Source organism: Mytilus edulis, chromosome 8, assembly GCF_963676685.1.
Source record: "Mytilus edulis chromosome 8, xbMytEdul2.2, whole genome shotgun sequence".
Lineage (NCBI taxonomy): Eukaryota > Metazoa > Mollusca > Bivalvia > Mytilida > Mytilidae > Mytilus > Mytilus edulis.
In genome coordinates, this window is record NC_092351.1 from 2,084,414 (window position 1) to 2,112,086 (window position 27,673).

General features: G+C 33.8%; 1 protein-coding gene and 1 long non-coding RNA gene across 6 annotated transcripts in view; one reads left to right on the top strand and one right to left on the bottom strand.

The window, feature by feature from the left end:
* The first annotated feature begins 16,872 nt into the window (after window positions 1-16,872).
* On the top strand, window positions 16,873-17,894 carry LOC139484600 (uncharacterized). The gene is made up of 3 exons (XR_011655125.1): window positions 16,873-16,992; window positions 17,136-17,214; window positions 17,777-17,894. It is a non-coding gene; the product is annotated as an uncharacterized lncRNA (long non-coding RNA).
* Window positions 17,895-19,908: 2,014 nt separating this feature from the next.
* The window catches only part of LOC139484599 (uncharacterized), a 231,826-nt gene continuing 224,061 nt past the window's right edge, over window positions 19,909-27,673 (bottom strand). For 2 of the 5 annotated variants that reach the window (XM_071268381.1, XM_071268384.1), the window contains 2 exons: window positions 26,123-26,173; window positions 19,958-22,708 (listed from right to left, as the gene is read on the bottom strand). In XM_071268381.1, the coding sequence (XP_071124482.1) occupies window positions 20,622-22,708; window positions 26,123-26,173 (2,138 nt within the window). In that variant the 3' untranslated portion in view covers window positions 19,958-20,621. Of the gene's footprint in view, window positions 22,709-26,122; window positions 26,174-27,673 lie in introns of all 5 variants that reach the window. The other 3 variants (XM_071268382.1, XM_071268385.1, XM_071268383.1) reach the window with 3 other exon arrangements.

Here is a 27,673-nt window from a genome sequence, read left to right on the forward strand (position 1 = left end):
GTACCATATTGGAGACCTCATGTCTGTGAGAATTATTTCCCGGATGCCACAAATATGCAGGTGTAGGTATAAAAAGTAGCCCGTTTTATGTGAGATAAATAGGACAGTACCGAGAGTTCAACTTGGAGAGATTTTAAATCGGTAAGCAGTAATATTTTACAGTCCGTATACATGGTACATAAAATATTGAGTGGAAAACTTGTTTAATTTACACCGATAATCAAAATGTAACAAAGATAATAAGAAAATTAGTACAAAGTCGGAGCTTCCGACATAGCTGTACATGTCGACTTTGATTTTTGTTGTTGATAATTGATATGTGGTATGAGTGCCAATGAGACAACTCTCCATCCAAATAACAATTTAAAAAGTAAACCATTATAGGTTAAAGTACGGCCATTGTAATCATACGTTTTTTGATTGAGTTAAGTCTGCCAATTGATATTTTATCGTGTGTTTTTCTATGTTGTGATGTTATGCTTTTGTTTGCACCTGTCCTAAGTCAGGAATCTGATGTACAGTAGTTGTCGTTTGTTTATGTAATATATACGTGTTTCTTGTTTCTCGTTTTGTTTATATAGATTAGACCGTTGGTTTTCCCGTTTGAATGGTTTTACACTAGTAATTTTGGGGCCCTTTATAGCTTGTTGTTCGGTGTGAGCCAAGGCTCCGTGTTGAAGGCCGTACTTTAACCTATAATGGTTTACTTTTTAAATTGTTATTTGGATGGAGAGTTGTCTCATTTGCACTCACACCACATCTTCCTATGTCTATGAGATATATATCCTTTATGTTACATTCATAAAAATCTAAACAAATAAATATTATATTGAATGTAACATAAAGGATCACACAGTGTGATAAGAAGTTGATGTATGTAGATATGAGATGTATATATGTTTAGACTTTCATGAGCTATGTTGCATTGTGTAACAAAAGAATCACACAGTGTGATTAGAAGTTGATGTATGTAGATATGAAATGTCTATGTATAGAATTTCATGAGCTATGTTGCATTGTGTAAAATAAGGAATCACACAGTGTGATTAGAAGTTGATGTATATAGAAATGAAAAATGTATATATCTATAGAAGTTTAATGTTTATCTGATTAAGATACATGTACATGTATGTATGAAGTTTTGATTGTTTTCTTCTATTTACAGAATCAATGAAAACAGTTTGCAAAATTATCCAACGATTCAAGATTTGCAAAAGATTTGTCTGCTTTACCATCTATTGCGGAAGCGTCCGGTTCCATGTGTCGTATTTGACGTTCCGATTGTCGACTTGAAATTGATATTGGTCCAGTTAAGTGGTTAAAGATTTATCTTCAATTAGCAATATTTCAAAAGACTTTTTTCGGCATCTTATTCTGAACTGTTTCATTTCCTTTGTTTCGATGTTACTGCGAGCAACCAATCCTATATCTGTGTTTGTCTTGTTTATAGCCTTTTGAATTTAGAGATTAAATGCTTTAAATTCGGACGAGCAGGGCGAAGGAGAATTTAAATGTATTTTATTTCGTTTGAAATGGAGGTTTTCCCGTTTGCTATTTGTAGTTATTATTTATAGATGGGAACTAGTATAACTAGTTCGGATACTGGTTTTGTAACAGTACGTACTATTTATAAGGTTGATGTTAGGTGCAGGAGGCACGAGGAAAGTTTTGGCGGTTTTTATGGGTGGGGTTTAAAGGTACTATATAAAGTTTTGGATTTAAATGTATTAGTATCGAAGGTGCTCGCAGTTACGTCGAATTGAAGTTGGTCACATAGGTATATGTGCAGTTGCTGCTATGTTTATTGTACGTACAGGCGTTGGAGGTATTAGCCGGGGGAAAAGAAGCGATGCGAAAGAGGAACAATGTTATATGTCATGTGTTTATAAATTGCTTCAATCGAAGAAATATGTACAATAAAGTAAAATAAAATATTGTATCGCAAGAGAAAATGAAATGTTACTGCGAGCAACCAATCCTATATCTGTGTTTGTCTTGTTTATAGCCTATTGAATTTAGAGATTAAATGCTTTAAATACGGACGAGCAGGGCGAGGGAGAATTTAATTTACGTTATGTATAACACTTATTTCATTATGTGCAAATACCTATTACTTTATGTGCAAATACCTATAACATTATGTGCAAAAACGTATGACGGTATGTGCAAATGCCTAATACATATGTCAGGAATATGACAGTTGTTATCCATTCGTTTGATGTGTTTGGACTTTTGATTTTGCCTTTTGATTTTTGATTTTCCTTTTTGAATTTTCCTCGGAGTTCAGTATTTTTGTGTTTTTACTTTTTATGTCCAATCATCTATTACGTTATGTGCAATCACCTATTACGTTATGTGCAAACATCAATTACGTTCTGTTAAACGCTTTTTTGACACAGATTAACATTTTAAAAACGCATCAATGATATACACTTTGAAAATTACAAGTTTAAGCTTTCTAAAAAGCTGTGGACTGCTTCGCTGTTTCCTTATAGGGTTGTTGATTTAGTATTGGAAATGTGGTATTTTTATAATGATACTAAAAATGCTATATAAATGTTTAGTTTTTAGGGGAAATTATGTTGTTCTGTTTTAAGAGTGTGCGTTTTACACACATGCTTTTAAATTGAAAAAAAATATAAAGATACAGACACGACTATAGTTTCCAAGAAGTGCAATCGAAAAAAACAAAACAATATAAAAAGAAGATGTGGTATGAATGACAACTCTTTACAAGAGACCACATGACGCAAATATTAAAAATACGATAGGTCAAAGTACGGCCTATAATAAGCAAAGCCAGTACCACACAGTCAACTATAAAAAGGCCCCGAAATGTCAAATATAAAGCAATTCAAACCAAAAAAGTAGCGGCCTAATTAATGTACCAAAAAATTAACTAATAAAAAAGAAATAAGTAATAAGTAATACAACAACAAAGACAACCACTGAATTACGGGGGCCTAACTTGGAATAGGTACACACAGCATGTGGCGGCCGGGTTAACACATATAAATGGGAGCCGATCCCTCTCATTAACATGGGACACTTGTGTATTAGTACAACATCAGATTTGTCAAAAAAGGCTGAATTCATGAGTTGCATACTCATAGAAATACACCTATCAAAAACATTGATTGGGCGTGTCCAGGTATTTGTACGAAAAAAAAACCGCTTAGTACAGATCTGAGATTACTCGATCGCAGTTACTAATAGCTAGTTCAAAGTTCTAATTGCTTTCCCCGACTTCAACTTAGAACTAGAAATATAAAGGGTGTTTGGTGTCAGAGTGATTTGTTAAAACTTTCCCAGTAGGCTATTCTAGCGAGACACGTCTACCAGTTTAACTGCTACAAATGCAATGACGATTCATGTGGTAGCTAAGGAAAACTGCAAAATGTTTTAGATTTTATTGTCGGTCATTTCCCATAGCAGTCGTGCATATTATTCTGAATAACCCTCCTTACTTTTGCCTCCGTCCCTGACAAGGCGTGTTGAGACATGTGTATTCCCTGAATGTGGTCCCTCCCTCTTATTTTTTTTTAACTTTTTTAAAAACTAACAGGCCATTTTCCAGTTAGTTTTTTCATTTGATAAGCTAAATGTAGGTAAATCATGTTTGGAAATAGCCCGATAGATTTAAATTATAGTACATGCAAATACGTTACATCATCTATTTTCATACCTTTAACAGGTTTCCAAGGCCAAGACTATTGTTTTTTTTTTTATGTGTATCAAAACAATTATTTATTGTGTTTGTTACTAGTAGTATTTTGTGAGCAGTATGACCCCAAACCTCGGACGCGGACCTGAGCGCTACATTTATACTTTGACACGTACACTGACGCTATATTTCGGGCTCAGCGCGGACGTCATAGTTGGAATTCACATTGGGATGCATAACTTAGAATATGTCTCACACGAACGCCGTATTTGGGCGCGGACGCTGACGCTATAGTTGGGTTTAAACCTTGAACGCCGTACCTAAATGTTGAACCAGGCTACCCTCCAAGGTGGGCACTATTAATGAAGTCACATCCTTAAAAGTGGACGCGAATTATTCTTTGCTAAACGCTTACCCAACCCCTAGATAATAAGTCCGTGATAAGTTTGAAAAGGAATAATTTCACCTCAGGAATAGATCACCATAGTTGAATTTTGGTCCTAAATGCTCTACAACTTCGTACTTTTTTTAAAACCTTTTTTGGCTTCGAGCGTCACTGATGAGTCTTTTGAAGACGAAACGCGCGTCTGGTTTAAATTCAAAATTGAAATCTGGTATATATGATGATTTTATTGTACAACAATCTGGCGCGGTTACATACACCACTTAATTCACCCGCTTAAATTACAGTCTTCTTACCAGAACAATCCTTGCATGGAAACAGATCGGACTTCAATGAAAGTTCTACCATTAAATAAGTAACTATTTGAACATGCTTATAACAACTGTAAAAATTCCCCAAGATATACTATTTATATAAATCAGATAAACTGTCAATCAATCCAGTAGGCGGAACTATAAATAGATGAACGTGTAAAGATAATTGGAATAAAATGTTTGCTATCAATACATAAAATATTTATCTTTTTATTTTTATTTTTTGGATTGCTTATCTTATTTACATGACAATCTTGAAACATTCAGTAGTATTGCTTTTCGATTTCTTTCAACTCTTAACTAATATCATATGGTGCTGATTAAAATGACAAATAATTAAATAAAGAGATAAAGCACATCTGGTGATTAAAACATATATAAGTATCTTTATACACTTCTTTTTCAATAACATGTTTACAGGTGTACACTGTTTTGTCTGGTTTTAATTAACGGACAACAACTAGGAAATTGGTATTGCGTTCCTTCCTATTTTATACTAGACTGATAAATATATATTTCACTCAAAGTTTCATACAAACGAGACCCGAAAAAGGAAGTACATTCTAGATTTCTGCGCAGATGCGGGAATTCAAAACATGACATAAAAAGAATTGAACGATTTTGAGTTCATTAGTACAATGAAAATTTCGGGAAAATTTTCCCCGTTTTTTGTTTTGTTTTTATTGATTTTTCTACTGTTATTGGGGACTTCGTCCCCATATTAGCCGTAAGTATTCAGTAGTATTGCTTTCCACATTCATTTGAACCACTTATATTTAATATCATATCATTAAAATTTCACCCCAAATGATTAACTAAAATGCACATCTGGACATTAAATATTGCTTCTCATTTAACATAGTCCTATCTATATAGTTGTAAAGTCAACGGCCGTAATTGATTTTTATCTTCAAAAATACACGGATAATGTATTTAATCTATCGATATTTATATTCGAGGAGTTATAAAATAGAGATCGAATAATGGGCATTAATAAATAAAGAATATATAAACAAAATAGAGAATAATGGATAAATAAAAAATACATTTTAAAGAAAGAATAAAGAAAATGATATTTTTTTTTTTAAAGAATAGTGAAATGAAAGCTATTAATCTGTATAGAATAGAGAAATATACGGCTGCTATACTATAAGGAATAAAGAACTATGGGCTGCTTAAATAATAATAAAAAAAATAATACAAACAAATATGAATATTCCATTTTTTTATGCAGTAAGATTTCTCTTTACTTATCTTTTTAATTGTTGTGCTCGTGAAGGAATTATGTCTGTGCAGAGAAACCAGAACCGGTTTGAACCGGTTTAAATGAGACGATACTGGCTCTGTAGGTGGGCGGCTCTGAGCATACGGTCCAATCAAACAATTTTTATCTCTATATATTCCTCTACATAAAACTGTGTTGAAGGTAATGAAATGCTTAAGGAAGAAGGATAGGTCAGGACACTTATTATACAGAAACGATAAAAGTTGTATTTATAAATTTGTTCACCCGAATAGAAGCTTAATTCGTCTACTGTACTTATACATTTATCCACCACACGATTTAGCCTGTTAACAAAATGTCTGTCTCTATCCAATGTATCCTCATTTTCCGGAAGACCAAATTTTCCCGACCTTTATCCCATATTGCCTCTATTACAAGCCCTTCTTAACCTATTGTATTTCTGGTTGACTTTTTCTGAACATGCTTTAACTATTTGCCACTGGACGTTAAGCAATTACTTACTTTTTACTTTTCTTTCTTAACTACGGTTTTAAGTATAATAACGATAGAAGATAGATACTTAAAGTTAAACTGAAATGAACACTATTGACAAGTTTTGCTTATTTATTAATAGCGAAGACTCGCAATCAACGTTTGCAAATAAAGTAGGTGGCAATTTCAAAGGGCGGCTACCCAAACGTTATACGTTGGATGGGTCGAGGGAATGTGCCTTTTTGAAGGTGTCGTTCATACCGGAATTAGAAACTTCAACGAATTGCATGTATTTCTGTTTCGATTTCTTGCACCAGTCGTACGTGAGGGAAACTGCTCTCCTTATTCTCCAGGTTGCAGTCTTGTAATTGACTGCTCCATAGGCTTACATGTTAAACAGCTGATCTTTGAAAATAAAAAAATAAAAAATGCTACATAGAAAAAAATTTTCATGTTCATATCATGCATGTACTAATGTGAAATTGTGATTTAATCGAAAAAAAAGAGGGTGTTGCCACGAAGAATAAAAAGTTACGCAATCCTGAAGTCAAAACATTTTTTTTCTACTTTCTGTTTGCTATTTTTACTAGGCCGCACCACTTCCAGTAAACATGATATCCTTCCACTTTCCTGGATTGATATCCCCAAAAGATGAAAGATTTTTTTAAAGTCTATATATATGTTTCAATTCAGCATAAACCTATAATCAAACAGAATAAATTGAGTTCAGAAAAAAATTCAGAAAAAAATGCACTATCTTACACAGGATTATTTTTGACACGTAATTGTCGGCGGCTGCTCTCAGAATGGCATTTTCACCTGAATTGCGAACGAGTGAGAGTTCGTGCCTGAACCCGTACACTATTTTGTTGTAATCATCTGCGAATCCAAATATATGTTTCAGGGGGATGGCAAACGAAAACGATCATTTGTTGGTGGCATCGGTGGAAGAATCCTTATACCACAGTTGGTTGAGAACCTGCAATTTGGAGAAGTCGTCGGGGTAGGTTAACATTCCCAGCATAGTTGTGGCGATGCCGGGGTCGTTAATGTCGTCAATATGCTGGCCGGAGAGTCGATTGCTGATGGTTTGGAAGAGAAACATGATACCATTGTGAATGAGCGACACAATATCAACGTCGGCATATGCAGTGCCGTCGCTCTTTTGAAATCGTCCTTCTACCAAGAGATAACTCTCGGTGGGTTAGAGGAACAGGTCCTGCGTTTCGATGTTGATTCGGATCTCCGCTCCAGAGTTTGTAAGTTGGGCGCCAGCTTGAGGTTTGTTTTCGTGAACCTGGTACTAATATTCTTGAATACTTTTATCGAAGGTCAACTCTTCAGTGATTGTAAGGATGTCAGACATAATGTATTTATTATAGCGTTGGACGAAGTCGTGTATGATAGCGATGCCACGACCAGAGATGAGATTGTTCAACTGGGTTTGGTGCTGGGGCTCACTGCGTTGGACACTGAGCTATTGATTGAATACTGGGTTTTCGAGGGCGGGTCACCTTGTCAACGACATGGTCGACGGCTCTGGCAGCCCACTTTTCAACACCTTTCATGGCTGCATTGATGGCGGCGCTCATAGCCTTACTTCCCAAGGTCTTGACAGCATATCTAAAGGAGATGAACATGAGCCCAGCGATATTGGCGACAGTGTCAAACAAACTTCTACCACCGTATGCATACTTTCAAGCATAACCTTTCTTTCTTAGCATTTATTTACAGGATACTACGATGGAGTATTCCTTGATGCTCATGTGTTACCTTTCTTCGTGGCATCGAGGATCGCCACAATCTCGTTTCGCACACCATTGTTTCCTGGCCGGTAGCCAGCGTTGCACAGATCCAAGCGATAAAGGTCAAAGTCGGATGGTAGAAATACGGTTTGCAGTCCGCTACCATGTTTATATCTTGTAGATATATTTAATTGAATTTTATGCACATTGAAAGACCAGGGGGCTCTCGTCCTCATTTAACCGGTCTAAAGGAGGTTTTCACTGCATATTTTGAATATCCAATTGGCACTTTGGGCGCTCCGTAAACATAGAAGACAGGAAGTGTATCCAAATTCCTTTTCGTCACATTTGTATCTACCTATTAACTAAATGTCTGCATAATATTAGGCAGATTGAGAGATCAGGGGGCTCTCACCATTGCCCTATGCCCGTTTCGCTGAAATTTTGAAAAAAATAGCTGAAAAGTGACAATCTTAGCCCTCCATAGATATCGAAGAAGACATTATTCTGCAAAATCCTTCAAATACAACCTTTATATACATGTATACAGAGTCTATGATTTAGATGAATTTTATGCACATTGAAAATCCAGGGGTCTCTCATTCTCTATTTAAGCGGTCACAGGTAGGTTTTCACTATATATTTTGAATATCTAACTGGCACTTTGGGCGCTCCGTAAACATAGAAGACAGGAAGTGTATCCAAATTCCTTTTCGTCACATTTGTATCTACCTATTAACTAAATGTCTGCATAATATTAGACAGATTGAGAGATCAGGGGGCTCTCACCATTGCCCTATGCCCTTTTCGCTGAAATTTTGAAAAAAATAGCTGAAAAGTGACAATCTTAGCCCTCCATAGATATCGAAGAAGACATTATTCTGCAAAATCCTTCTAATACAACCTTTATATATACAGAGTCTATGATTTAGATGAATTTTATGCACATTGAAAATCCAGGGGTCTCTCATTCTCTATTTAAGCGGTCACAGGTAGGTTTTCACTATATATTGTGAATATCCAACTGGCACTTTGGGCGCTCCGTAAACATGGAAGACAGGAAGTGTACCCAAATTCCTTTTAGTCACGTTTGTATTTACCTATTTACTAAATGTATGCATAATATTAGAAAGATTGAGGGATCAGGGGGATCTCACCATTACCCTGTGCCCTTTGTCCTAAAATTTTGACAATATGTAGCTGAAAAGTGACAACCTAACCCCGCCATAGATATCGAAGAAAACATTATTCTGGGAAATCCTTCTAATACAACTTTTATATATACAAAGTCTATGATTTCGTTAAATTTTATGCACATTGAAAGTCCAGGGGGGCTCTCAATCTCATTTAAGTGGTCTCAGGTAGGTTTTCACTATATATTGTGAATATCCAACTGGCACTTTCGGCGCTCTCTAAATATGGAAGACAGGAAGTGTACCCAAATTCCTTTTAGTCACTTGTGTATCTACCTATTAACCAACTGTCTGTATAATATTAGGCAGATTTAGAGATCAGGGGACTTTCACCGTTGCCCTGTGCCCTTTGTCCCGAAATTTTGAAATTTTAAGCTGAAAAGTGACAATCTAAGCCCTCCGTAGATATCGAAGATGACATTGTTCTCTGAAATTCTTTTGATACAATCTTTAGATATATAAAGTGTCTATAAATTCGTCCAATTTTATGTACATTGAAAGAACATGAACGTCTGACCGTCATTTAAGCGGTCTCGGGTAGGTTTACACTTTATATTTCTGTTTTTTTGGGCTTTCCATATTTATTTCCATTTATATTTCTAAATGTTTCTAGAGTGATTGCTTTTTGTTTTTGTTTTAAGAAATATTAGATATAAAAAAAATTATGTTGGTGTTGTTTTATTAATAAAAACCTTTATATCATAAAGAGTAATATGCAACTTATAATAGCTTTGTCAAGGGTTGATATTGATTCGAGGACAACGAGAGTTTAAGACAACTTTAAGGGATCATAAATCGATTTCTTACATATCTTTTTCGCTTTTTTCAACTATGAAAATCATACTTTAAATGTTATCAAATAGTTTTTTTTTTATGATTTTCAAATAAATTTGAATATCCAATATCGAATAACGAACCGGCTGCTAACTTCACATCCATGAAAATATGTCGTCTAAAATATGACCACGTATTTTTCCTGCTACATTTTCGAAGGAATTGATTAAAATCTATAAGAGGACACTATACATTCATATTTAGGACAATACGAATATGTTTAATTGCAATAAACTCATCATAGATATATTTGCCATAAAGTGTATGTGTGGCCGCACGATCTTAAAAGAATATGAGAAGTAAGCATCCTTCCAATGAGCCACTATACCACCCAAATGTTACCCAGCTGCAGCAGCAAAAGCAGCAGCAACAGCAAAACCAGCAGCATTAGACTTTCGTGTTTAGACACACTTTCACCAAGATTGTGTCCGGTCCCACTTTCTGCAGAAAAACTCATTTTATGAAAGATGTGCTTCAACACATAAGAAATCTGTGTAGTCCTAGTCCAGAAAGAATCGTTTGGTTGTATAAAAGGTGGCAACCTCTTTACGAGAAAAAACAACGAACAGTGCTTCCACGTTATGCACGCGTTGAATTCATTCGTGAATTTCCTTTTGATCTCGAAAGGGACGATTTTATCGATCCCAACATTCAAAACATGATCCTATTAGATGACCTCATATCGACCTCGTCCAAAGACTCCAGAACAAATGATTTGTTTACGGAAGGGAGTCACCGTAGAAATTTATCGGTCGTCGTTTTAAATCAGAATTTACTTAAAATAAAGACCCCATCTAAAGACGAAACTGTCATTATCTCATTCTCTTTAATAACCCCATTGATCGACAGCCCATCATGACTCTTGGCCGACAGATGTATCCTTCTCGAGGGGACTTCTTTCGCCGGAAATTCGAAGAAGCAACGAGAACACATTTCGGATACCTTCTTGTTGACCTTAAAGCTAGAACCTCGAAAGCCTCCAGATTGCGCACAGAGATTTTGCAGATCGGTCAAGGAGAGACACCAGTCGGAAATATGGAGGACTACAGTCCCTCCAAAGACGATAGTTTGGTCTCGTCAGACGAAGATATGGTGGAAGAGGCGGGCGATGATGAGAGACGAGAAGATCTCATAGTCTGTCGGGATTGCGGAGTAGTGGTTGATCATATTCGTGAATTGGAAGCCCATAGTCAGCAAGGGTATGGGAAGAAAAACGGCATTGCTCCTGATTACAGAGAAAAGAAATGCGGATGCAATTCATTTTTAACACGTAGCTTTTTTTTTGGCTCCGAATAACGGTTCATAGCTTTAAGTCTCAGTCGATATACACGCCATCTTGGACAAATACTTGTTACACATAAATTCTGATTGATTGCTTCATGTATGGCTGATATACAGCAACAGCTATTGGCTTAAATAAGAGGAAGAATTACAGACTTTTCTCTTCTGAGGATAAGACATCGATTGCCTATAAATTAACTATGTGTATTTCATTTCCGATCAAATGTTATTAATTCATTATCGTTTTGTTATGCATATATTACACACTGAAGATGAAAATTTAAATATTAAGAATTTGCTTTATAAATCTGCCATACGATTGTTTTTTTCGGAAGAAATGATTCTAATACAATGTGCATTTCATGAATTGTATAACTGTACTCACCAAGAGAGCCAGAGAAACAGCTCCAGAATCCTGTCTGTATTATTTGAAAATTTTTAAATCTCAACAAGTAAAGTGAACAAAATGTTAAAAGCATGGATATTTCCACTAAAAACTGAACATTTTCATATCAATCAATATCTAAAAATACAACATTTCCAATAGTAAATCACCAAACAACCCGATGCACCCATATTAATTTCAATAAGGATACAGCGGAACAGTCGACAGCTTTTTAGAAAGCTCAAAGTTGTAATTTTCAAAAGTGTTTATCATAATGCGTTTTAATTTTAATCTGTTTCAAAAAAGCGTTTACCTGTGCGAATTTCAAACGCGCAATTTTACACCAGTACTGAAAACCTTCTATCCTTTACGGGTAGACTTTACATTGATAAATTAAGTCGTATAAGAAAAACAAAATGAGTATGTTAAATTTGATGTATGCCTTTTTGTGCTTCTTCGTTACATTTGTTGTTTTTATAGTGATATCAAGATGATAACACAATATTGACTGCTGTACCCCTATTTTTGACATTTTTACTCCATGAGAATGTTTGTTTTGTTCATGCATCGTTGACAATGTAATGGAATTTGATGCGACTGTCATACAAGTGAGAGGTTTAGCTAGCTATAAACCAGGTTTAATCCACCATTTTCTACATTAGAGAATGTCTGTACCAAGTCAGGAATATGACAGTTGTTATCCATTCGTTTGATGTGTTTGGACTTTTGATTTTGCCTTTTGATTTTTGATTTTCCTTTTTGAATTTTCCTCGGAGTTCAGTATTTTTGTTTTTTTACTTTTTACCAGTACGTAATAGGGGTAAATTCAGTAAATAAATATACGTCATCAGGGACCGCCCATTTAGGGGAGAGCTTTCTGTATAACACTGAAGTTGTATGCTCTTCTGATTGGCAGATAATGTTTGTAATAAATATTTTTTGGTAGATGGATCCAAACTAGAGATGAAAAAAAAAATATATGCTGAATGTACTAATTTTTTTCCCTTCAGGGTTGAAAAGTAATGGGGGTCAGTATAGGAATTCAGTGCGAATCTACATTGTTTTTAAACAAGGCCATGTGAATGCCCAAAAGTGCCGCATGACCCTATGTTTTTGTTGTTGCAAAAGATAGGGCTACATTTGTATTTTCATGAATGATATATGAAAGATTTTAATTTCTAAAGGTAAATCAGGTATAAAATTATTTCCACACATATATTAGCATTAAAGTCAATGGGAGATTGTTTACTGAATTTACCCCAATAGGTGTTTGCACATAACGTATGAGGCGTTTGCATATAATGTAATAGGTATTTGTACATAACGTAATATGTGTTTTCACATAATGAAATAAGTGTTATACATAACGTAATAGGTGTTTGCACATAACGTTATTGACATTGGCACATAACATAATATCGTCGCTGGGCTTCTAAAATATTGTAAATTACAAATTTTTCAAGAAAAAAATATCTCACAAACAGGCTTTGAAAATTTTGGCAACATGCATGCTTCCAAAACGTCGTATGTGAACTTGAACATTTTTTGTAAATAGCAATGAAATAAAAACTTTGACATTTCTGGATTATCCAAGAACTTATATTATTTTCACAGAAATAAAGAAATGTACAATTATTTTTTTCCCAGAGACGTTCTACAACGATTTTCAAGTTTTCATTCAACATTGTAAAAGCAAATTTTACAAACATCTGACATTGGCAATTTTGTAATATGTCTTATTTCACACATTTTGATTGGTCTAACTGTATGCTATTTTGTAATACCAAAGATTTTCTCCCAACCAGACCATTGGTGTCAAAATGTATTTTAAGCCAAAAAAGTCATATACGACATTTTAGAACCCCAGCGACGATATGTGTTTGCACATAACGTAAACAATGTTTGCAAAAAACGTATAACATGTATAAGTTGTTTGTCTATAATGTTATAAGTGTTTGCACATAATGTATAAGGTGTTTGCACATAATGTATAAGGTGTTTGAACATAATGTAAAAGGCATTTGCACATGACGTAATGAATGCTAACAGAAAGTATCAATTGTTCGTCAAAACGCATATGAACTATTATAATGGCCTGACCATTAAGTTTAACCGACGATTGGGCTCAAGTTACAAGACTATCAGGTGCTGATAATTTATTCTCAAACCAATTTAACAAATGGTAAAAAGCTGAAAAACAAATAAAATACAATTTTACAATGTGTTGAATTAATGTTTCTAGTGCATGAAATGTCCAAAATAATTGATAGCACAGTCCGTTGAATCCGAATAAAATGTTGTGCTTTCAAGAACGGTTACATGCCCAGTATTTCACGGAGGAAAGGTTCAATTATACGAAAGGCAATTTGAAGGCTTTAAATACAATGTTATATAATTAACACACTCTGTGGTTAGCCACGAATTGTGTCCAAGATGACGATATGTTCCTCGTGATCGTAATGACCTTGAAGTTTTCCTGTAACGGATACGTGAAAATGAGGAAAAGGTAGCGATGATACGATGTTTTAACGTTCTTATAAGGTTAAAGGTGAATAATCCTCCTAGACTGGAACACATAAACAGATTAAGAATATAATCAAACTAACCACATAAATTGAGGAAACGGCGTAACAGAATAACTATACCATGATGTGTTATGTTTTTCAATGAAGATACAGTATATACAAAACATAAAGCCGTTAGAGTATATCATCATGAGGTTTTCATAGAACAAAGATGCAACAAAACAAAACGTGTAGAACATTCGGCTTAAAAATCACATCTGTGTCAGGACGCAATTATTAACTGACTAACTTAGAGGAAGAATAGACACAACATAGAGAAAATATGAATAAATGTAAACTTTAAGGTGGTTGGTCATAAAGTTTGGAGGTATTCACAGAATATATATAAGTAACAGCATAATGTAATGCCTATTGCAAACAACAAAGCTTAGCAATGACAAGTCATACAATTGTTTGACCAAACAATTAATCAATTTGACAACACAGAGATGCAGTGTCAGGAAATAAAGGCATTTGCACATAACATAAAGAAGAAATGACAAAACGTAAAGCCAAAGCGACAAAACATTTTAAATATTTACACTATAAGACAGTTCCGGCGTTCCAGAGAAGACCACCAATGGGTCTTCAATACAGTAAGAAACTCTCGCACCAGGAGGCGTGCTCCAGCTAGCCACTTACACTAAAGTGTATACTAGTCAGTGATTATAGACGTCTCACTAAATTCCAAAATATACACAAGAATCTAAAATTGAAATACATACAAGCCTTACACAGGCGTGACTTGGGACAGGCGAAAAAATGCAGCGGCGTTAAACATAATTTTGAGATATCAACCCTCCCCCTGTACTTCAAGTTCAACACACTACTACGTACAATAAACGTCAGCTAAAAAAGAAGTCCAAGTCCGTTGTAAGAATAGATAACAAAAGAAACTAAACAAAAAGACATTGATACATAAATTAACAAAGAACTACTAACAGTTACTGCCATGCCAGCTCCAAACCTCAAATTTACTGATTGAACGATTATGTCTTCATCATATGAATATCAAGTACAATCACTTCTTTAGGGGTATAGTATTATACCATCATAAAATATTTGAGAAGTACATAACCCGCATCATGCCAACAACTGGTTTTCGAATGCAAAGACCCTATACTAGTAAGTGAATTAATATTAAAGCCAAAATATGCAATGGTTAATGACCTGACAACAGTATCGTAACTATATCCCTTCTTATTAAGTCTGTTTAAAGGTTTTGTTAGCTTTTGAGGTGAATGCCGAAATTTTTGTGCTTTGTTAAGAATATTACCATTACAAATGAATGTGAAGTACCTGAATGTATAAGATGTCTGCATGTTAAGTTATATTCACAAATGATGTCCTTGTAAAAGATGATAAAATTAAGTAAACATTTTGAAAAGTCTGTGATATCGAAAACCCTGGTGTAATAAATATTCAGTAATACACAAATATTTTTGCTAAAACTAATATGGTATTACATACACGAGCAAATCTTACAAGTTGAGATATATATAAACACCATAAGATGGTGACAAGGGGACGTCACCATCTTAAAATGGATAATTAACGAAAGGAATTGAAAAATAATTTCTTTTATCATAAATATTTGTATTGAGTTTCCTGTTAATTATATAGATATAAAGATCGAGGAAAGGACATTATTCATTATAGATATTAGTTTTTATTTAAAGTTAGTTCAACAAGATACATTTCTTTAGTATATACACTGAAGTCGTCAATATTGAGAGCCAATATATCATCCAAATATCTAAAAGTATTGTTACATTTTTGTATAAAGCCCCAATCCCACTAGACCATGATCGCACCACGCTCACAACGATCTGAAATAAATGAAGATTGTGGTGAGGTCGCGGTATGCGCAGCATAAAAATGTACATTTTCGTTGCTTTCACGATGCTACTACGACCTTATTACGCTTCTACAACGATCCCGCTATGATTATACCACGTTCTCACCGCGCTTTTTCTGCGACCTCACTACGCTTATTAAGATCTGTCTACGCTCATCACGTTCTCACTACGACCTTACCACGGGTTATCCGATTGCAACACGATCTTACCACGCTTTTTTCTGTGATTATATCACGGTCTTACCACGATTATACCGCGATCTATTCTACGCTTTCAGCAATAACGTCAACATCGTGTTCCATATGAATACAGTTCTATTCCTTCTATTTCTGATTAATACGTTTTCTCGAAAACAAGTTATGCCTTCCAAATCTACTAGATCACATTGACGTGGCGGTAGGGGTTAATGTAGAGACAGCGGGAGCTCTGATAGTAACGAATCTTGATCAAGTAGTTATGTCGGATCGACCAATCCGACGTATATTAAAACCTATTGCAGGTCTATAAAGCTGAAATGACGATATTTTAGTGAACGGTAGTAGAGATGACACCAAAGTGTCAATATATAAAGGAAGATGGTGTATGAGTGCCAATGAGACAACTCTCCGTCGCCAAGTAACAATGTTTTAAAGCAAGGGCGTGCTAGAATCGTACTATGGTCGTGAATAGCGTCGTAGGTGTAATACCACCAAATCATGGTACGTCACATCCGGTTGCATACGAAAGTAGGCCTATATGCAATGAAATGTAGTGTGAAATTTTCACTGCATCACTGGAAAGGATTAAACTTTATACATGCAAAGTATTTATTTGGTTGAAATAAATGTAAATAATGTACAATTTTTTTAAAAGTGCCAATTTAACAAATAGTAATAGGGAAAAATCAATGGTGGTATTACATCTATTTAGGGAAACTAAATGTGCACTCGTGACCTTATTGTACTTTCATTTTTAAAAGTTATTAATAGACCAGTTCATACATTGTAAACATGGACTATTCGGAATGGATTTAGACACAGAAAGCACGTTTGAGGTAAAATTGCCTTGAAATGGGGGTTAACGGGTGTTTTCTAAGTCACATAGGTGGACAGACGAAGCTGTATTTAGTTTACTGTGTTAAATCTTAAATTACCCTTACAGTTTTGTTTTTACAACATGTGATTTTTTTTATTTCAGTGTTAACCATGTTCTGAAGAGCATTCTGTTGAAAAATCTTATATGTGAATTAGTCTGCAGATGACACTTCAGCATTAAAGTATGTATCAACTATCGTCATGTTTTTTTCCGTTTTGGTCGCAAAAGTTTACAATTTACCATTGTACCGTCTACATTTTGCACAGACAATAAATCAACTTAACACTTATTTGCCCTGGATTTATACACATCAGAATCCAGTCTCACATACTTAAACTTTATAATTCTTACCAATGTATTTGTTGTACCAGCATTCCAAGGGACATAATCCTTTTTAAAAACATTTTGAGGCATTTTGTTATTACTCTTTCTCCCCATTTATAATGTAAAATACAAGAAAGTGGACTTTTTGTGTAAATCTATTAGAAATATACTGTTATGAGTAAATAAAAAGACTTTGATACCAGTAACAATAAATGATTGACTGAAATGGAACCGTTATTTGTCACACTAGGGGAATAGACCACAAACACAAGTTACACATTAGTGCCTACAGAAACTTCCGTGTAGACTGTTAACATTTATAGAGACAGTTCTTTCAGCTAAAACACTTCAATTATTAATTTAACATTACATTTATTTCATTTTTGAGGGAAAATAATCACATTTGTTATATTTTTTAGACAAAAGATATCAAGTTTTGATGAAAAAGGAAGGAAGGAGGAAAATGTACCAAAACAGACCAAAACAGACCTTCAAATGAACTCTAAAAGGTGCAATAAAATTGTTTATCATTTTAAAGTTGTCTTTTGTATTCTATTTAATTGTTTGAATGCATAGATCATGAGTTTATGATCAGATATTAGTCAACACTGCATTTTATAATGATACACTGAAATTAGGATTTTTCGAAAAAATTAGACTGAAATTGCCGTAGGATATGGCCTTACATTATAGTGATTTTCTCTGAAACTATAGCTCTGACTGAGACAAAACTTGACAGTTATGCTTGAAACAACTTGCAATTGGAGGGAACAAAATTATATTAAGTTTATTTGACATTTAGGTGTTCTTTAGGTGTAATACCACCAAATAATGGTACGTCACATCCGGTTGCATACGAAAGTAGGCCTAAAAAAATATTCCCTTGAATTTGACAGTTGTAGAAAATTAACCCTGCATTTCAATGCACTTAAATTTTTCTGAGTCGTAAATATGTATGTTGGATGTCTGAAAGCATCATTCTTTTTTTATTTGATGGTCTGATAAAATATTTTGGAACGTTAAGGTTACATAGTTACCAAAGCAGGTAACCAGTAAATAACAGTGTAAAAATTGGGCTGTTTACTTCCGGGGCTGGTTACTTTCTTATATGCAATGAAATGTAGTGTGAAATTTTCACTGCATCACTGGAAAGGATTAAACTTTATACATGCAAAGTATTTATTTGGTTGAAATAAAGGTAAATAATGTACAATTTTTTTAAAGAGCCAATTTAACAAAGACTAATAGGGAAAAATCAATGGTGGTATTACACCTGGTACAGTCGGAGTGGAAGCGTTGTTGGGTCGTAGTGAGAACGTGATGGTCGTAGAGAGGTCGTTATAACGTCGCAATGAGATCGTAGCGTAATTTCTCCGAATAGAATCACACTTTCACTACGCTCTCGCTACGATGGTACAGCGACCTTTGTGATCTGACGACGATCTTAGTGCGCTCTCACTACGCTTCTACTACGACCTGATTTCGCCACAACCGCACCACAATTGTTTTGAAAATGTCTAAAGTTAGCCACGCTCATGATCATCACGATCTTGAAGACCTCACCACGACCGTGTAACGACCGTACTGCGATCTACACGATCGTACTACGATCATAAAAATTTACATTCTTTTCACAGATCGTAGTGCGATCGCGGCCTAGTGGGACTAGGGTATTAGATGCTGTTTCGATTATTATAAGAAAACAAAAAACGATTGGAACAAGGTTCTTCATTGAATCGGAAAATACATCATCTTTACTACAAAAGAAACGTTTGATGCACTTTAAGAGTACTTAAACAGGAACAAACAGATGGTTTTATATTCATTTAAGAGATTGAGTAAAAAACAATCAGTATTGCAAAATAAGGTAACCGACAGAAAATGGTATTAATCAGATGCAATTGGTATGGGTTTGCACTTTATGCGTATACAACACTATAGCACACACATATTTAAAGATGTAAACTGAAAGTTTTGATTTATTGCCATTAATATGGTCGTATAGACCACAATTAATTTTTAATGCATTTCTTTTAGAACATGAATGAAAATTAAAAAAATCCCGCCTGCGCTTTCTCAATGAAATTTTTACAGTGTGTTGTACTACTTTTCGGACACTCTATATCAAAATAATAGAAAACTTCATCGGCTCTAACTTAAAATATGGACAATTTTATGTTGAGGGCGTCTTGAAAACTTTTGACAGCTTCCGAAGTGCTATTTTTTTACTTTTTTCAGCTGAACCAAATCACTACTTTCGTTTGAAATTCTGGACCCAAATTTTTTTATAGTGTAATTTTGACCCCCCCCCTCCCTTACTTGCAATTTGAAGCATTAAACATGGAGACATAAATTTGGAAGGGGTATCACAATTAATGGCAAGTAACCCACTGTCAACATTAGGGAATATATTCGTGATCAACGAAAATCAAGGGACGACAATTGTGGTCTCGGACCAAATATAGGACAATATATATATATATATATATATTCAAGATTGTACGGCATAGTTACAAATAAAATAGTTATATCAAATATTATACATACTGTGTAGCAAGTGTTATGATTTAATTTACATGAACAATACAAATTGCAACATTGCTTAAAACGTTTTAATTGGAATATAAAATATCGAATATAAAAATGCTTAAATAAGAAATTGCTTATATTTTTACAACTCAAATATAAACATTAAAATAACACTACAATGCACACTGCAGACTTACGTGATTTTATCATCAGCACCTCACATATATCTTAAACATCACAGAGTTTATATTTTCTTTGCAATTCCTATATTACACTGGTTCACCTCTGTAGCAAACTGAAGAGAGTTCAGTGTTTCCTCGAAACAGTCTTCCCTAGGAGAAACGTGCACAAACATAAGGGTTTTACTATTTCCGTCTAATGAATTCCTTAACACGTTAGTTAACTTAGAATCCCTATAAGGAATGTGATCTGTTTTTTGCCTTTTACAAGTGATGACTCTTTTTAGAAGACTGAGTGATTTGTTTATAGCTTTTGTCTCTTTAAGTCGCTGACCTTCTGCCAATGATTGTTTGAGCTTTTCGTTCCCAGCCAAATCTACAAGATTTAATTTACCGTTGCTCCTTTCTCCAGTAATATAATTATTCCCTATCAGTTCAAGTACAAACACACTGTGACTTCTGGACGATCTCTCATTCATATTTGTTTCTCCAAATGACCGGTTTTCAAACGCCTTTTGAAACAACGTATTAACTTCTATCTCTGTAGTGACTGTAGCTACTGCCATCCGGCACTCTCTAGCTTCCTAGTTGTACAAAATATTTTTTGAACTGCTCTCGGTATCATTCCTTTATTGTTACCATTTTCAAAATATGGACCTTCCATTGTATAAGTCTTTCCAGAGCCTGTTTGGCCGTAGGCAAATATACAGACATGATAACCATCTATTGCACTATGCACTAACTGTGAAATTTCTTTAAATACATCATCCTGTGTGGAGCTACCCGTAAATACTTTGTCAAAACTAAAGTTATACTCCATGGGTTCATGGGAACTTCTCTTGGTTTTTCTAGGACATGCAGCAATCTTAGTTTTATCAAGGCTCAAGGTGTTTTCTTTTTGGTCAGGAAAGATCCAGTGTTTTCCGATGCCGTCATTTCTTTCAGATTCATTCGTCAGTAATGGGCGAACTCTGCAGAATACCCTTACATTGCCCTTTAAGTCCTGGATCGTATTGCGCAATTTTCTAATTTTTTTTTCTTGAGTTCCTAATAATTCTTTAAGTTTGTGTATCTCATCACCCGTCTCTTTCTCTTGTGTTCTATATAGTGCTTTAAGTTTCTGTATCTCATCACCCGTCTCTCTCTCTTGCGTTCTATATAGCTCTTTAAGATGTTTTATCTCATCACCTTTGAGTTTGCTTTTCTGTTCAAGTTCTGTAACTTTATTTCTTTTGTCTGCCACTTCCTTATTTAAAGACTCGATTTGTTTTGTTATCTTTACTTGATCATCCTTTGACTTTTGCATCTGATCATATTTCTTTTTGTTCTCATTTTGAAGCTGATGAATGTTTTTTTCAAGGTTTGCAATTTGATTTTTGTTTTTGTTTGTTATAATGTTATTACATTTGATCTCATCTTCTTTTTTTTCTATTCGACTTTTGTGGTTTGCCAATAATGTGTCCAGTTCTGCTATCTTAGTATCCTTTTCATTGATTTCGTGTTCAAGTTGTGATTGGTGTTTTTCAAGATTTTCAAGTCTGTCATTTTGAGATTTCCGTTCACTCTGTATAGTCATGTTTTGTTCTAGTAATTTTTTATGATCTTCGATCTGAATTGTTTGTTTTTGTATTTCATTTTTGTTGTTTGCCGTTAATTGTTCCAATGTATCTATCTTAGTATCTTTCTCTTTAATTATCTGTCGAAGTTGAAATTCGGCTATTTCATTCTGAGTTTTCATCTTACTCTGAACACGCTCGTTTTGTTTTGATAATTTGTTACATTCTTTGATTGTATTTTTAAGTTTTTCCGTTTTACTTATGTTGTTTGTCAATAATGTTTCCAGTTCCTCTATCTTATTATCCTTCTCTTTGTTTTCGCGTTCAAGTTTTGATTTGGTTTTGTCAAGTTTTGCAAATCTTTCATTTTGAGCTTTCACTTCACTCTGTAAACTCATAATTTTATTAGATATTGTTTCATGGCTATTGATTGTATGATGTTGTCGTTCTTTTTCTCTTTTGTTATTTACCAATATCTTATCCAGCGGTTCTATCTTTGTATCTTGCTCCTTGTTTTCTTGTTCAATATGTAATTTGGTGTTGTAATGATCCTCAGCCTTTACATCTTGATCATCATGATCACGTGTTGATCTCTCGTTCAGTCGTGCATTCATCCCTCCAACTTCGCTGATTTCTATAGGTTGCTTCAGAATCTTATCCTTTTTTTGTGTAAATTCAAATTTGAAATCATTAATTGTTTCTTTACTCCTTGAATTATCCTCTCTTAAACTACTATCATCATCCTTGTCATCATTACCATTATCATCACTACCATGCCAACATCTATTATCTGCCACCGGTTTGTTGGGATATGTTAAATTTATCTGGGTTCCTGTTGTATATTTAACTGTTTCTTGTGCGGTTGGTTGTTCAGTATATTCACCTAATATTTGTTTTGTAGTTGGTTTGACATCCGCAGTGTATTTATTTCCACCAACATTAATGACCTGCTGGTTTACCTCTCTGTAAGATGCAGTAGATTTAACGGCATTTAATATTACAGATGCTGGTCTATGTCCTTCGAGTTCTTCTTCTGTCACTGCTGCAGCTTGTTTTGTGTCAATCACAACAACGGAACAACCTGCATCTAATAATGTGAGAGTTTTTATTAAGCTTAGTTGCATATTAGAGTTTCACATTTTTATCATTATATGCACAAGAATAATTTAAGTTTAATTGTTTGGTTTAACGTCATACATCGCTACAATAAGTCATAAGGATACTTAAAAAAAAATCAATGAATCAATGAAAAAATGTTCTTCAAACAATTTACGTTTTATGCAAATGTAGTAGTACATTTTTCATTAGGGCCTTCGACCATTATCCTTAAAGTATTTCTTGATTATTTCACTCGACTGGGCTGTGTTTAACCGGTTGGTTCAATATAGACCAGTCTATCTATCAAAATATGATTTGGGATACACTCATCAATGCAGTGACCAGTTATTGTCATTTATCCGGTGAAATATTCAAACTCTAAAAAATTGAAAACATATTTCTTGCGTCCGAAGCGCTGTTTTGGATTTACCTTCATTAGAGACACTCAAAGCCAAACATTTGAAATCCGTAGATGTATAAATACCAAAATCATTGAAGAGCTTTTTGTCAAAAAATACCAAAAATAATAGGCAATTTCATCTAAAGCCAACTTTGCCTGAGGGAGTTGAAACCTTATTTTCTTAATAATCTCTTAATTTATAAACGGACAATTTCAGTAAAAGAAGAGGGACGAAAGATACCAAAGGGACAGTTAAACTCATAAATCTAAAACAAACTGACAACACCATGGCTAAAAATGAAAAAGACAAACAGAAAAACAATAGTACACATGACACAGCATAGAAAACTAAAGAATAAACAACACGAACCCCACCAAAAACTAGGAGTGATATCAGGTGCTCCGGAAGGGTAAGAAGATCCTGCTCCACATGTGGCACCCGTCGTGTTGCTTATGTGATTACAAATCCGGTAAGTAGGCTAATTCGGTAGGTCACATTCATGAAAGGGAAGGGGATTGTAGCTACGACGTAAGGAACATATCCGATGTCATTTGTGAAACGGTTATTCCATAACGGTCAACCAACTCGTGATGGCGTCCGTAAAATTTACGGTAAAGTTTGTTATATCATGTTGGTACCAATATACTGACTACTGAGCTGATGATACCCTTTCGGACTAATAGTCCACCAGCAGAGGTATCGACCCAATATTGTAAAAAATTGAAAACAACACGTTTGTGATTTCATGCGTCCGAGGCGCTTTTCTGGATATTACCTTCATCAGGAACGCTCAAAGCCAAACATTTGAAATCCGAAGATGTTTTAATACCGAAACCGTTGAAGAGCTATATATAAAAAATACCTAAAATAAGTAGCCAAATTCATCTAAAGCTAATTTTGCCTGAGGGAGTTGAAACGGGCTGCCTTAGTTTCTTAATAATTTATTAATTTATAAACGGACAATTTGAGTTAAGTTTGTAAAATCATGTCGGTACCGAAATACTGACTACTGAGCTGATGATACCCTTGTGGACTAATAGTCCACAGCAGAGGTATCGACCAAGTGATGCAAAAAATTGAAAACAACACGTTATTTATCTCTTGAATAAATGTGTATTCGAAAAGTAAATAGTGAGACACAGTCGTTATTTTCTTTTACACGCAGTTTAAAATCATGGTAACATTTTCACATTTTTTAAATTGTCGACATGACACATGAAAGAATAACTTCGACGATGGCGGTTAGAAAATATGAAAAGAGAGGTCAATGGGATGAGTTGCAAATTAGATGGTATTTTAACCAAATTGATTTCCTTAATTTTTTCATGAATGTATATATTTTTAACTTCAATTCCAAAAAAAAACAAAAACCAAATTTGGTCATTGCATTAGCATTAAATATGGTATCGTTGATGAGTTTATCAGTTCTGTTGGTACGTTTGTATATTCGTTTCTTGACACTGATAGGCGATTAGAAATCAGTAATACTAATTATAACAGGAATCATACATATCATAATATTTAAGACCTATGTTTATTATATGCAGTCTGAAACTCACAAACTGTATAATATGTAACTGATATTTCTGACGTTTGTTATTTATGTGTATGTTAATGCTATACAACTTGTAAACTGTATATTTATGCATATTATACCGATAAACTGTATTGTTTAAGGTAAATAAAGAATTGAATATCACACACATCTACTGTCCATATGTAAATTAAAACGTAAACTTCGCCCGATCATTCGGAAAAAAGCAAACATTGGTAATAATAAACAATACGTATTTTGAATTTTTGTTTTAACTTTACCCTTTTAGTATGAAGTATGATTGGAGAAGATCTGATCGATATATTAAACTACATAAAGTCAAACCTCAAGTCGTTTTTTTTCCAAATTGTACTTGTGCATAAAATTAACAAGTAACATTATAATTTCACTTTGATTTTGCCTTTGATTTTCCTCTAAGTTCAGTAATTTTGTGATTTTACCTTTTAATTAGAAATTAATCTACAAAAAACGTAACCTGATACTAAACGGACGAGCCAAGAAAATGACGAAGAGATGTTTATATCTGTAAATATGAGTATGCTAATGTTATAACCATTGGTTCTAGACATATTCTACACAAACTATTACATATAAAAAATAATCAATTGATTAATAATTCATGATCTGATCATAATTAGTAACGAAGAAATGAGACTCTAGTAAATTAGTCCACTCTTTTTAATAACTTTTTAGAGCGATGATATAGATTGCTACAATTACCTACGTTTTTAATATTAAGATAATTTTCTGACAAAGGAAAGACTCGATCATTGCGCAGAGTGAAAAAAGGGCATTGAAAACACTTATTGGAAAGAATACATATGCAACTATCAAAATGCTGGTTTGTGTGTCCTTGGAGGCATTTTGTTTTTGTAGCAAATCAATGTCTCTGTCGCTCCGTTGTTTTCCTCTTATAGTCTGATGTGTATTTCTCGGGACTGGTTTATGAGCCGGATTTGTTTCAGTAAGATTTATAAATGACTATTGTGTAGCAGTATACTATTATCGTCTTTATCTTGTACTATTATCATCATTTAAAGGATAATTCGTGTTACGCGGGTCGCTTGTTTTTATATTACAACAAAATGATTTGTGAAATACAACATATTTTTCAATTTATACTTATGTAAAGGGATTTTGAAAGTGCAAAGCGGGTTATTTATTTGTATTATACCATATTTCCCAATCAACCAATACTTATTATCTGTACGTGGTTGACATCAGTGGTTATTATGTAACACACTGACATTTAACATTTAGTATAACGATTGTTTGTGTAACTAGTAGCAAACTTCCCATCAAGTCTTAATTGAGTGAATATACCATAAAAGATAAATGTTGAAATTTTTTTTTTTGAAGTTTTCAGCGCACTATTGTTCATTGATAAATTACAGAACATTTCAACTGTATATATATAAAACTAGAAAAATTAACAAGTGATGCTTACCTTGCTTGCATCCAATTTTACTTATTTGATCAAAACAGAGGAACACGATCACTGAAAAGAGTAAAAGCTCTGTTAATGTTAAAGTGACATATATATTGTTGCATTTGGTAGGTGTAATTTTTTCTTTTTCCTCAATATGATTTTAAATATCTGAATAACCTCGAAATATTAATTTTGTTTCACACTTGTCACAATTAATGCTTATGAATTGGAATACCAACCTGGCATTTTACGTCCCCGATTTCTATAAATATAACAATTTAAGTCTTTGGCTTGTAGGTTTATAGTGAATGCTTTTAGCCAAAATTAAGATTAACATAAGGATGTACTGTATAGAGGGTTTTGGTTTGTGGCAGAATTGTTCGGACTCCTTGATGTTTTTCCATAAGATAGAAAGTAATATGTTTGGTCCGATAACACCTATTGATCTTTTCATATAAGACTTAATAGATCATTAAAGTTCATTTTAAAACATTTAAGCAGATTATTGATTTTCTTTTTTTTTTATTTGAGACTTACATAACACCAATGAATATGTTACAGTGATTAGGTGAAATTAGGAATAACATGTAAATAATAATTTTAAAATTAATTTTTACACCTATTTACGAACTGCTAAAAAATGTTGTAATATGGTAAAGTAATCAAAACTTATGATAAACTAACTTTTTATTTCAATTCAATATTTTATTTACGTCTCGCCTTATGTATAAAATTACACCTTTCATTTATAAAAAAAATACATTTTGTTTACATAAGCCATCTGTACAGATTTATGAGCGACAATAATCAACTAAAACAATATGTTTGTACATAATAAATATTAAATATGAATGATCAAATTATACAACATAATTAGTCAACTATTATTACTAACTAGACAATCGGTGAGTTCACATAAAAAGTTATCAGTCTAAAATGTTATAAGTTAAGAGATAGGAAAACATCAAATATGATTTTTTTTGTCAAATCATTAAGGATATAGTGTGAAATTATAATTCACTTTTAACAGCTAGTCTGGTTCTATTTTGTTAAATAAACTGAGAAACATGGTTGATGAGTTGTAAGTTTCTAATTGGACCTCATTAAATACGTCTTCATGTGATCTTCAATTCAATCCTTAGCTGAAGATTAGCTGGTTTACCGATGTATTCAGCTATTAAAATTGTAAGGGAACCCACTGTCTCAATAAAATTCCAGGATGGATTATGAAATCTTATTAATGTTTTAAAAACTTTAACTGCAGAATGTATGTTATGTTAATTGGAGGAAAAGAGACTAGTCCATTTATTAGTTATATACAAACAAGAATGTGTCCAAAGTACACGGATGCTCCACTCGCATTATCATTTTCCATGTTCAATGGACCGTGAAATTGGGTAAAAAAAATCTAGTTTGGCATTAAAAGTAGAATGATCATATTATAAAGAACATGTGTACAAAGTTTCAAATTGATTGAACTTCAGCTTCATCAAAAACTAACTTGACCAAAAACTTTAAACTGAAACTCCCACTTTCATTTTCAGTTAAATTGGGGTCAAAAGTCTAATT